The sequence below is a fragment of the Mchenga conophoros genome, linkage group LG7 (assembly GCF_057382185.1).
Source record: "Mchenga conophoros isolate Kocher_MC1m ecotype Shallow Benthic linkage group LG7, M_conophoros_male_GT1.1, whole genome shotgun sequence".
In the NCBI taxonomy this organism is placed as follows: Eukaryota; Metazoa; Chordata; class Actinopteri; order Cichliformes; family Cichlidae; genus Mchenga; species Mchenga conophoros.
In genome coordinates, this window is record NC_140532.1 from 11,017,457 (window position 1) to 11,029,487 (window position 12,031).

A 12,031-nucleotide genomic window follows, 5' to 3' on the forward strand; every position below is an offset into this window, starting at 1 on the left:
ACAAGATAAGGTAATTAATCTTTTCTTTGTTCTAAATACTGAATTAATGAGCTGAAGACTTTCCTGCATACATTAGTTGTACTTGGCAGGGGAGGTCGAGTATTTAATTTGGCCGGAACATATTAGATAATAAAATTACTGCAGCAATGCAGGACATGTCATTGCAAATGTATTAGGTATTATAGATTATTGGCATGACTAACAATTTTAATACTTTAATTGCTAAATCTTAACATGTTTACATGAATAAAAAGGTACTTTTGTTGCATTAGTGTTAACTGATCATTCTTTGGGATTAGCAGGGATCACTTGGTCCACCTCACTTTAAATGCCTTTCCTGTAGTTTTGCAGTTGTTAGATGTCATCATATGTTGTCTTTTAGATTGGCATATAGATTCATTACATGTGCAGTCCAATAAATATCAGTATAATTTCTTATTCAGCTTCTATTTCTTTTTTCTCTTTCATTTGTCAAACACGTGTAATAATGATGTTACAACAGCCTTAGTATTTTGGTAATTACTACTTAATTACGCACTGCTAAACTATAATGATATAACATCTAAAGACATCTTTCAGAATAAAACAACTGACCATGCCTGTGTTTGCTCAAGTTGCTAATGAAACATCAGACAAGCTGTGTAATTTTGCTGGTATGTCTGAAAACAAATAAGTAATTATTTGTCAAATATTGGTCATGAAGGTCTGACTAAGCGGGAAATCTCTCTGGCTATCTGGCAACACAAAAAGGTCACGTCGTCAGTGTCATTCCTACTTCCTGCCATGGTGCGTTTATATTTCCACTGTGTATAGTCTCCGACTCCAGCGTTGGTCACAGCAGCAACTTTGAAGCGGTAGTGTCTGTATTTAGCCACGGGATGGATTGTGAAGCTTTGTTTCTGTTCTGCATCTGAAGCATTTATCGACACTGTCACATTATGTTCAATGCAATGCAGGGCCAGGTCGTCCTTCGGGGTTGACTGAGCTTTAACTGATATGCTTGGTTCACAGTTAGCTGAAATCAGCTGTGCAACGATGTGATACTCTTTAAGCAGGCCTGGAACAGAATGTGGTGGAGCCCACCGAAGTGTCACATTGTTAGGTGTGACCTGAGAGATGGTGAGGAATCGAGGGGCAGCAGGAACTGTCAGGAGACAACAAGGTTTAATCAATTATTCACTTGTGGTGGTTATGTAAAATGCAGTACAAGAAGATTTGACTACCTGATTCTGAAAGGGTGGAAGCTGTACAGTTTAATCTGTCTCCTGGTCCTGCAGAGTTTACAGCAGCTACAGAGAGAGCATATTCCTGGTCTGGCGACAGCCCAGTCACTGTGTGCTCTGGTGTATGGGCCTCATGTTTATAGGATTGCTGGTCTACCTCCAATTGAATCTCATAAAAAATGATCTGCCCATTAGGATTGGCAGGAATTTCCCAAGACAAAAGAATTGAATCCCAGCTCACTCCTGAGCAAGACAGATTCCCTACAGCGTCAGACACTGCAGACAGAGAAAGACACGAGACAGTGATGTTGTTAACCCAAATCTTAGCTTTCGGTTGATTTTCTTACTAAAGAACTCACAAAATTAACTGTTTATTATTTAATTGAACTTAAAAAGGTTGCAGGTTTTTGGACAGAACACTGAATTATTACTAACGTGCAAATATCTGTATTGACTAACTGCGTCTTTTTTCTTCACTATTAAAGATCTAGAAACATACTCGGTCCAAAAAAAGTGACACTACACGACACAACACAACAAATCAAACCTGTCTAATTATCACATTTCATTTATTATTTTAGTTTCTGTTTGGTAGAATAGCCAGAATTCTTGTTCCAGCTTAACCCATTAACTTCATTAGACGTAGGTTCTGGTCTAGAGACCCCAAAGATCCATAACCAGGGGTCTTGGAAATGTTTTCTTCCCCGTAAGTGGTCCTTGGCCCCAAAAAGTAAAGAAAATCCTACAGATTTAAAGCCCGAAAGCTGTTCTTAAGATGCCATCTGATGAATCCAGGGCTTTATTCTTTTGTTCACTACCCAGAGCTCATGACCATAAGTAATGGTAGGAATGTAGATCAACTATACACTCTCTCCTCACTTGTGAACAGGACCCTGAGATACTTAAACTCCGCCACTTGGGGTGGAGTCCCAGACTCGCTAGGCACTCCACCCTTTTCCAGCTAACTACCACGGTCTCAGACATAGAGTTGCTGATTCTCATTAGAGCCGCTTCACACTTGGCTTCAAACCATCTTACAGCATGCTGGAGGGGCCCACATGATGAGCCCCAAAGAACCACATCATCTGCAAAGAGCAGAGATGCAAGTCTGAGGCCAATAAAGTGGAAACCCTTTGCAATTTGGCCATTTCCAGAATTTCTATCCATCCCTTTCATGAAAGTTATAAACAGAATTGGTAAGAAAGAGGAGTCCTGGTTGTAAAGGCAATGAGCTACTGGACAGAGTCTCCTCTTCAGCTCTCTGACTTAGACCTTTGGTGAGAGACTGAGGAATGTATTCCTTTTGAAACTAAGGACCACCACCCTGATCTGCCAATCCAGAGGCACTGTGTCTAACATCCATGTGATGCTGCAGAGGCAATGTCAACCAAGACAGCCTTACAACATCCAGGACGAATTACATCCATCCAGGGGCTGAAGTAGTCAAAAACTGTCCAGTGGCCACACTGGACAGTTTTTGAATACTTCAGTGGCCTCAGCCACAGTGATGGGCAAGTCACTAGACTCTGCTTCCACTACAGTGTGTCACTGAGATTGAGAAGGTCCTTAAAGCATTCTTTCTACTTCCTGACTATCCGCAGGCAAGGTTAGCAGCACTCCATCACCACTGTATACAAGAAGCTGGGTCCCCTTCCTGAGTCGCCTAACGGGTTGCCAGAATTGCCCCAAGGCCTACTGAAAGCCTTGCTGTATGGCCTCATTTTCTTTTTGCTACTTCTACAGTCACACTCCACTTGGCATCCTGATACAAATCTTATCATCCCAAAAAAACATTCCAAAGTTTTAATTGAGAAAGGAAACCTATATCTGTGTTTACATGTGTCCCTTGTTTGTATACAGTGTATATTTTACCTGACTCATTGGTTGTGAAGGACACAGGGCTGCTGAACTGATTCCCATGGCCCACTCTGGTGAAACTGTTCACACTGATTTCATAGGAGCTGTGGGGCTTGAAGCCTGAGAGATACTCTGTGGTTGATGAACCAGAGGAATTCTGCATTTGTTCCCAGACAAACAAACAAACAAACAGGAAATACATACGATATTAAATCTGACTGCTGGAGTGGATAATATGTCTATATCAGCACATATGTGATGGTGAGTTTAAGTATCATGTTATTGCTCAGTAGCATCTGGAGTGTGAAATTAGCTCCCGCCCATGTGTACTCTTACTGAGTGGGTCCTTGGAGTATGTGTAGGTGTGTGTTATTGTTGTTGTGAGGCTGCTTTCAGTGTGTGAAATTAACAGTACCCGATGTGTGACGGTTTGTGTGATGAGGTCTTGGATCCGAAATCCGTACTTTATCACCACTCCGTTGGGCTCTAGAGGAGGCTCCCAGCTCAGCCACACAGAGACTGCCGTGTGGTTATATATAGTCAGGTTACGGGGAGGAGAGGTGGGACCTGGATCATAAAGTTGGGCAGATAGAAAAGAGAATATTAAGTTTCTGCCATCCCACTATAATCATTTAAACTCTTCTTTCAAACTAACCACTTTCATCGCTGTGCAGCTGCAGCAGCAGACTAGGCCCCGAGCCTTTACGAGTTGCGGCCGTAATCGTGAGATTGTAAGCTGTGTATGGAAGTAGGTTAGTGAGGACGAACGAGGTGTTGGGGGTATGTGTTGTGTTGGTGCCCTCCAGGCCAACAAGAATCAGGGTATACTCTGTTATCTCCCCATTGGCCTCCAGAGGGCGTTGCCAGACCACACCGATGGAAGACGAAGACAGGTTCTTGGTGGACACCAACAACGGAGCAGAACTAGGAACTAAGGGGAAACAAGCCCGCACATATGTCAGTGCCACAACAAATGCATAAAGACATATTGCATGGGTGAATATCTGTGAATAAACTCACTGTCATCATCCGTTCTCAGGTACATTGTGCTTGTATGGTTGTAGGCAGGGCCAGCAGTAGTTGCTGGGGTAACAGTCAGCACATAAGGGAAATATTTCCTGAGTTTGGTGAACAGGAAGATGTTGTCAGTTGTGGTGTGCTTTATGGTCTTGTTGACAGCTGGAGCCCTTTGGTTGGAGATGTTTGGAACGATGCCTGCCTCCTGTAAGGTGAGCAGGTAGTAGGGGCGTCCGTTTGGCTCCAGAGGAGGGTCCCAGCTCACTATGATTACCGTGGAGCTGAAGATCTGTGCCGTCAAGTTTTGGACCGAGTCACCTGGCACTAAAGAATGAGACAAGAAGAATAGTGTTACTATTATTAATCTCCACTGGCACGAGTGATTGAAACTCTATGCCCTTACTGTGAGTTTACGTTTGAGTGCGGAATCAAATTGGGCATCAATCAATGCCCTGAGACTTAAAAATGAAGTCATCACAATGATCATCATCATCATCAACTTTCAGGGTGATTGTAATTAGCAAAGAAATAGCACATCAAGAACAATACAGCATAACATTAATTTGGCAGCACAGGAAAACAGGAACAAAGCAAAATCAAACAGTAAACATACACAAAACAATGCACGATTAACAAGACTTCATTTTGAAATACAGAGGCTCTTAGAAAAGAAATTTACAAACTGAAAATTAAGGAATGAAAGGGAGAGAGATGAAGTGATACTCATCCTGCTTATGGTGTCAGGTCCTCTAGAAAGAGTAAAAAGAAAAAAGGGGTGGGGAGACAGAGGACAGAAAAAAAACAGAGAGATCTGCAAGATGAATGAGTGGATGTTAGGGGCCGGATGTGTGTGAGGGTCTGAGCCCAGGGGAGTAAACCCCTGCTGGGCTTAGCTGTGCGGGACAGACAAGGTGCCCTGGAGGTCCGGCGACTGGCTGAGAGTGGAGCAGCTAGAGCATAGGCAGAGATACAGAGTCAGTGTGAGCAGTGATTATTCAGAGGCACAGAATACACGACAAGCAAAATTGAACAAAACAAAAAGTGCCAAAATGCAGTCAGTTTGTGAATAAGTCTGTAGTTGCTGTCTGCACCGTTTTTTTTGAAAATCACATAAAAACAAAGAGCTTTAAAAGGCTAAAATGCTAAAATGCAACAAAATATTTGCATATGCATAAATGCAAATTCAAGGACTGTAGTGTGAATTAATATGAACTTCCTCAAAGCTCATCAAACTCAGTTGAATCTCTGTGCCAACAAATTTTAAGTGTTTCTGCGTTCCTCCCTTTTTATAATCCCTAACATTTTTCATCATGCTGTCATAACTGGCTGTCTTCAAAGCGCAGTGTCACAGGTGGTCATTTTTTTTATCTCCTTTCACGGATACTGAAAGCTATTTTCAATCACAGCGTTTTTATGTAATTTTTTTTCAAGTTGAAGAGCTCTGAAAAAAAGAGTGCAGACCTGCCCTCCGGTGAGACTCTTAATCATCGCATGCAATTATTATCCAGCTTCCCGAGTAGTATTTTATGTGTATGTGTATTTACTTTATCCTCGTTTGTACTGCGTTTGTGTGTGCGTGTGTCTGACTGACCGTCCTCTGGTAATAACAGGATTAAGGGCTCGGAATGGACCCCTCCATCACCCTGCACAGTGCTGGATGCCATCCAGAAGGTGTAGTTATTGCCCCCAATCAGCCCAGTCAGAGTGTAGGAGAGACGTGAGTCAGGAGAGGTGTGGGAATATAAGTCTGAAACAGGAACTGTCTGTGGAGAAAAAGATGTGTCAGGCTTAATTTCACAGCCTGAAAAATGCAAAATATATACTGTTACAAATCAGGTGCAATACATTGCATCAGGAAGCAAGTTTGCCCTGCATTTTTTCACTTTTTGGCTACTGTTTACATGGGCAGTGGAATGACCTGTAAGCACAGCTATCATTCAGTTCACATTTTTTAAAAATTCTAGGACAAATTCATGTAATTGTTAAAAAATACCATGAAACACATATTACTTAAACATTTTTGTAGCCTAACTTGGGGTGAATTTTTGTGACTGATAGTGTCCTAAAACATCTGAGAGTACAAGAGCAGTGAGAAGGTGTAAGAGAGCCTGGAGAGGTGGAGCTATGGACTGGAAAGAAGTGGAATGGGAGTCACTAGAAGCAAGACAGATAATGTGTGATGTGTGAATGAGAGGGAGACGGGTGGAAATGAATAGTGATGGTGGATGGATTTAAATACCTGAGGTCAACCATTCAAAGTAATGGACAGTGTGCAAGAAAGGTGAAGAAAAGTGTGTATGCAGGGTAGAGTGAAGACGAGTATCAAGGGTGATGTGTGACAAAAGGATAACAGCAAGAGGGAAAGGAAAGGTTTACATCATGCTAGTGAGACCTGCTATGATGTTGGTTTGGAGACAGCGGTGCTGACAAAAAGACAGGAGGTGAAGCTGGAGGTGGTAGAGTTGAAGTGATGAGAAGAGACTTGATTAGAAATGAGTACAACAGAGGTACAGCTGAGCAGTTGAGGCTGAGATGGTCTGGACATGTGCAGAAGAAGGATACTGGACAAAGGAGGCAGGAGGAAAAGAGGAAGACCATAAAAAAGCTTTGTGGATGTGTGACAGAGGACATGCAGAGGGCTGACGTGGCAGAGGTGGTTGTTAGTGATGAGGTGAGATGGAGGCAGATTAATCTGCAGCTGCGACTCCAAAATGGGCAAGCCAAAAGAACAAGAAAAAGAAGAAATCTTTCAAAATATATCTTTATATTTTGAAAAGAAAATGTCTTGACTTCATTATTTTATCCCGTTAGGCCCCAAAAACATATTTTGTGAGGTTACAGCGACCTTTAAACACTAAATTCAGTTCATCCCTCCAAAACATCACAGTGACATGAATGGTTACAGATGTAAGCCCCACACTTTGAAAAAAAAAACTATTAAAGATAAAGTTAAACTTAAGAGACAATGTGTTTATGAGCTTGAGCAAAAGGATGGACAGACAACCTAAAAAATAACCCATAAATACATTCTCTTTCCTTATCATTCAATCTGTCCTTATCAGGGTCGTGCGGGGGGAGTGTGTGTGTGTGTGTGTGCTGGAGCTAAAATGCTATAAAGGAATCTGGGACTTTGCCGTGATTACTACATTCAGCACCTTTCATCCGACTTATTGACTCAATTAATCTGTCTTCAGTATTTTTGTCTCACCTTCTCAGTCACAGTGTTGTTAAATGAGTAGTAAATAGTGTAGTGTACAATGATCCCGTTGGGTTCAGTGGGTGGATACCACATCAAGGTAACAGAGGAGGCGTCTGTATTAACAACAGTCACATTCTGCGGGGGGTCAAATGGCTCTGAAAGGAGACAGTTTAAAAGGACAAAAACTCAAGTTGTGCGATAAAACATCACTTAAGAGGAAATGTTATTTTTTATGTGAGGATAACACGATAATGTTTAAAGATTGCATAACATGTATCCAGCACCTGCATCAGTTGTGGTAAAGCTGATGTAGATCAGCACTCCTCCATCCCCCAGTCTGGTCCAGCTGGAGACAGAGGCATTGTAGCGACTCTCTGAGTCCACGTTAATAACCACCGAAGTCTTTGTCACATTCTGCCGCAGGTCAGTCGTTTCATTCCTAACACATAGATGCTGAATTATTTGTGTTTTCTTTTAAGGTTATTACATGGAAGTAGAGTTCAAAACCTTACCAGACTCTGACAATGTAGTAGAGTATGTCTGAATTGGCCTCGAGTGGTGGCTGCCATGATAACTCTACCTCATAGTCTGACAACTTCCTGGCATGGAGAAACTGAGGAGGTGTGCCTGGAGCTGAGACGCACGAGAAAGACTTTCCAATAACGTAGCACAAACCTGCATTGGTGGTGAACTTACAAGTAAACGGAAATTAATTTCTAAAATATTTATCGTTGTGGAAATCAGGGACTCAAAAGGCACACAGGAAGACACTAGAAAAAATAGAACATTTCCCTGAAAAGAAAAAAACTGATTAGTTGTAATGAATCTGTTGTTTGTGCTTCCCAGTCGTGGTGGAAAACACGAGTGTCACGTGGCATCGGATATCTGTGATGTAACATCATTAGCATGAGCTGAAACAGAGACGTGAGGAGGAAAAGACTAGAGGAAAGTCAGATTTAATCAGATGCCCTTCGAACTTGTCAGCCTGTGATGATGTAATGGTGGAGTGTCCTGGAACTGAAAAGAACCCCCACACCACCCCCATTTTTTCCTCTTGTCACTCACGCCCCTCTCACCATCCTCAAGTGTTGTGATGTTGAGCGGCTCGCTGCTGTAGTTTCCCGCTCCGACTCTTGTGTGTGCTTGAACTACGATGCGGTAGTGTGCGTACTTCCTCAGATGCGTGATGTGGATGTAGTTGGTTTGCGAGGTCAGGTTCAGGTAGTGACTGGAGTTCCAAATCTCTAAGCTGTAGTGAATAATGACGCCGTTAGGCAGCAGAGGAGGCATCCACGTCACATTCACCTCACTGGGACTAACTGATTCATAGGAGAGCCCATATGGAGGACTGCCCGGGACTGGAGAAGGAATAAAACATCATAACGTGTTGGTTAAACAGTTGGTATTCACTCTAAAGCCTTTCATATGAATGTATCTGTGAAGGTGGGCACATCCTTCAACGCACCATCTTCTCCAGATAACAGGTATAAAGTGTCTGATGTCTGGTTGCCATTTCCGTAACGCGTGTACGCGCTCACAGACACATTGTAAAAGGAGAATGGTTTCAGACTGAACAGGGTGACTTTGTTAGAAGACGTGTTCACCAGCGCAGAGTAGGATTCATTCTCATACAGGACCTCATACTGCTGGATCGCCCCATTAGCTTTCTCTGGTGCAGACCAGGCTATTGTGGCAGTAGAGGGGGTGGTGTTTACCACAGTGAGGTTTACAGGAGGGGAGTCGGGCTCTAAGAGGGAGAAGAAAAAAAACAGAGAACTTGTCAGTATTTGCAGTAGGTAGTTAATAAAAAAGTTACATTTTCAAGCAATTTATAAAGAATACAGTAATAGTTATTATGCAAAGCTCATGATTAATTAATTTAAAAAACTTAACACTGGATATTCATTAATCATTGATAACATATAGTTGATCCAAGCATTATAAACAGAATTCAGACAAAGTTTAGATTTTTGCATTTGCACATACAGGCAGCACGATCCTAAAGTTTTGCAACCAGCAAAAATAATAAATTCTTGACTTAAATTTGGCCGACCCTCCATTCAAGCTCATTTCCTTGTGCACCTCCTGAATGCTTCCAGTTCGGCTGCATTCACACGTCTGCCTCAAACTTGCTGTGAGAGCAGGAATGAGCTTCTGCATCAAACTGAATGAGCAGTTAATGAGAGTTCAGAAGCACAAGCAAGAGAAATCTGTTGTTGTTTTTTTTATTCTACATTCATCGCACATTTTATTTTTTAAAATGCAGTTTTGTTTTGTTTTTTCAATTTATGCCAAGTGGTCAGGAACGGGCCCTCGAGGGACTGACTGAAAAGTAGCAGCTCTACAGGAAGACCTTGAAGGAGATATCGGCCAAATTGTATTCAGGTAAGGATTTTTATTTTTATGGGAAAAGTTACAGAAATGTATGATGGCATCTTGTATTTGTGAATGTATAAATTCAAAAGTCCAACACGTACCATCCTCTAAAGTGAAAACAAAAATGTCATCTTCCTCAGAAAGTGAGCTCTCCCCCACAACTGTGGATGCAGCTACACGAAGCTTATAAGGAGTGTACTTGTCCAGATCTATACATAACAAGAGGGAAAAGTGATACTTTACATTGTAGTGGCAGTTATACTTAACGGCTTAAGAAAATGTCAGCTGAAGAGAATGAAGACGCTACCTGTTATCAATATGCTGGTAGTGTTAGTAACCCATTTCAGGCCTTGATTACTGGGCAGTTTGAGACCATAAACAGTGTAATGTGTGATCCGCCCATTGGGATTGATGGGTGGGGTCCAGCTCACTAGAATGGAGGTAGAGCTGATATTCTGATAGGATACCTCAAGCACGGAGCTAGGAACTAAAAGATACAGACGCACAAGATGTTAAAATTGGGCACCTTTAACAGCTCTATTAACATTTTTTCTTGTTAATATTTATTACAATTATTAAACGTGTACCATAAGCACCCACCCTGCTCCCTGGTCTTCTCTGTGATATTTGCAGCAGGGCCCTCTCCTACAGTGGTGGAAGCAGTGACCCTGAATGTATACTCAGTGAAGGGAACTAGATCTGACACCAAGTAGGACAACTCCTCAGACAGAACGTCCATTACCTCCTGTCTCACTGTTACCCCTGCAGATTCATGCAGACACATGCACAGAGGATTTATGAATAGTCAAGGGTTTTTTTTTAATAATAATTCTGGTTAAAGCGAAACAAAGCAAAGCAAAGTTAAAAAAATGCAGTGTTTACAGTTAGCTCTCCCACCTGTGGTACCAGACACAGCACCGCTGCGTGTTGAAAAGTGTTCTGTAATTGAAGCATCAAGTGTAGACAAGCGAAGCTGGCCTGGGGTCAGGGCCAAGGGGGCAGAGCCTGAGGTCACTTCCCCGGCATGTAATTGCTTCGTAAGCCAGGGTGGAAGTGTAACAGATGGCACAGAGGTAAGAGAAAGTGCAGACGTTCCAGAGACTGCAGAGTCAGAAGACTGCATATTTGGGTTGTCAGAGCGTGAGGCAGTGTCATAATCAGGGCTGGGCCTGTTGGTGGCCATGGGGTAAGTGGTTGGCTGAGCATTCGTGTTAGTGATGTAATCAGTGCTTCTAAGTCCAGAGTGTGTGAAACTGGAAGCAGTAGCACTAGTGTGCAGCGTGCGGTCTGAAATAGTAGCTGTAAAAGTTGGTGGAGATGTGATCAGACCAAGCTCAGCAGTTCTTTTATGCCTCTTTGAACTGTTATGGACATCAGGTGGACGTGTTTCATTTTCATAAAAACCAGTTGTATTCTGAAAGGAGACAAAAAAAAAAACACCTTATATATGGATATATGAGACTCATCATCCCTTAATGTGATTTCTAATAAAATCAGTAAGCATCAGTAGATAGCACTCATTATTAAAGGGGCTCCGATATAAAGTAGGTGTTTTTTTTTTAATTATTCCTATAATAGGATACAGCAGCACACAGTCCATTGTAATCCACCAGACTAGTGGTTTAAAACAGCCGATAATCCACTGTAGACTATTGCAGAGTGTTGCTGAACCATATTGATCTTTGAGAGTGTAGTGGTCTTACATCCGACCGTAAAACGACGACAGTGTATCATCAGCTGTAATGGATTGTACAAGTATTCATGACACAGCAACATATCACATGTCTTTAACTGTGTTTTTTAAGCTGGAAGCATAGAGCGGTAGAGATAATATCATCTGGCTTACTGCTGTCATCGTGATGTTCTGGAGCAGAGTTTCCTCAACCAGCACCAGAAGTCTGTATTGGATTATGGGACCGTTGGGCTGGGCAGGGCTTTTCCAACTTACACGAATTGAAACTGAATCCTCAGCAATTGCCATCAGGTGCTGCACTGCACTGGGTGCTATCCTCACAAACACACACACGCACATAGATAAACAGAAGCACAAAAACTAAATTTGCTCTTGTATTTTGTATGTATTTATTTTATTTGCTACCAATGTGTGCGTCTGTATTAAAAGTGAAACTACACTAAACTAACTAAACTGAACTTTTTCATTTATACTTCAATCTTGTAACTGCCTCACCTTCCGCAGGTGTAACGATGTCTCCCGTCGCTGCAGGACCCACCTCACCAGCTGCTTTTGCTCGGACGTCTACTATGTACCTCGTGTAGGGTTTCAAACCGGTAAAAGCAAAACGGGTATCTCCTGTGCTGTTCTCATACATAAAACCTTTAAAAAAAAACAGAACAAAAT

General features: G+C 42.1%; 2 protein-coding genes across 2 annotated transcripts in view; both read right to left on the minus strand.

Moving 5' to 3' along the window:
* ptprq (protein tyrosine phosphatase receptor type Q) overlaps positions 1 to 12,031 on the minus strand; it is a 34,386-nt gene that overhangs the window by 15,799 nt on the left and 6,556 nt on the right. Inside the window, exons 10-23 of the mRNA XM_085282066.1 lie at positions 11,861 to 12,007; positions 11,519 to 11,676; positions 10,570 to 11,086; positions 10,273 to 10,434; positions 9,980 to 10,159; positions 9,774 to 9,881; positions 8,762 to 9,043; positions 8,373 to 8,654; positions 4,101 to 4,421; positions 3,736 to 4,011; positions 3,496 to 3,647; positions 3,096 to 3,237; positions 1,224 to 1,499; positions 776 to 1,144 (exon numbers count right to left, since the gene is read on the minus strand). Coding sequence (XP_085138192.1) covers positions 776 to 1,144; positions 1,224 to 1,499; positions 3,096 to 3,237; positions 3,496 to 3,647; positions 3,736 to 4,011; positions 4,101 to 4,421; positions 8,373 to 8,654; positions 8,762 to 9,043; positions 9,774 to 9,881; positions 9,980 to 10,159; positions 10,273 to 10,434; positions 10,570 to 11,086; positions 11,519 to 11,676; positions 11,861 to 12,007 — 3,372 coding nt within the window. The remainder of the gene's footprint in view (positions 1 to 775; positions 1,145 to 1,223; positions 1,500 to 3,095; positions 3,238 to 3,495; positions 3,648 to 3,735; positions 4,012 to 4,100; positions 4,422 to 8,372; positions 8,655 to 8,761; positions 9,044 to 9,773; positions 9,882 to 9,979; positions 10,160 to 10,272; positions 10,435 to 10,569; positions 11,087 to 11,518; positions 11,677 to 11,860; positions 12,008 to 12,031) is intronic.
* On the minus strand, positions 4,410 to 7,865 carry LOC146569628 (phosphatidylinositol phosphatase PTPRQ-like). Its single transcript, XM_085281242.1, has 5 exons — positions 7,809 to 7,865; positions 7,581 to 7,710; positions 7,306 to 7,451; positions 5,689 to 5,860; positions 4,410 to 5,047 (listed from the first exon to the last, which is right to left on the minus strand). The coding sequence occupies exons 1-5, from the start codon at positions 7,863 to 7,865 to the stop codon at positions 4,830 to 4,832; spliced, it is 723 nt and encodes a 240-aa protein (XP_085137368.1). The 3' UTR covers positions 4,410 to 4,829.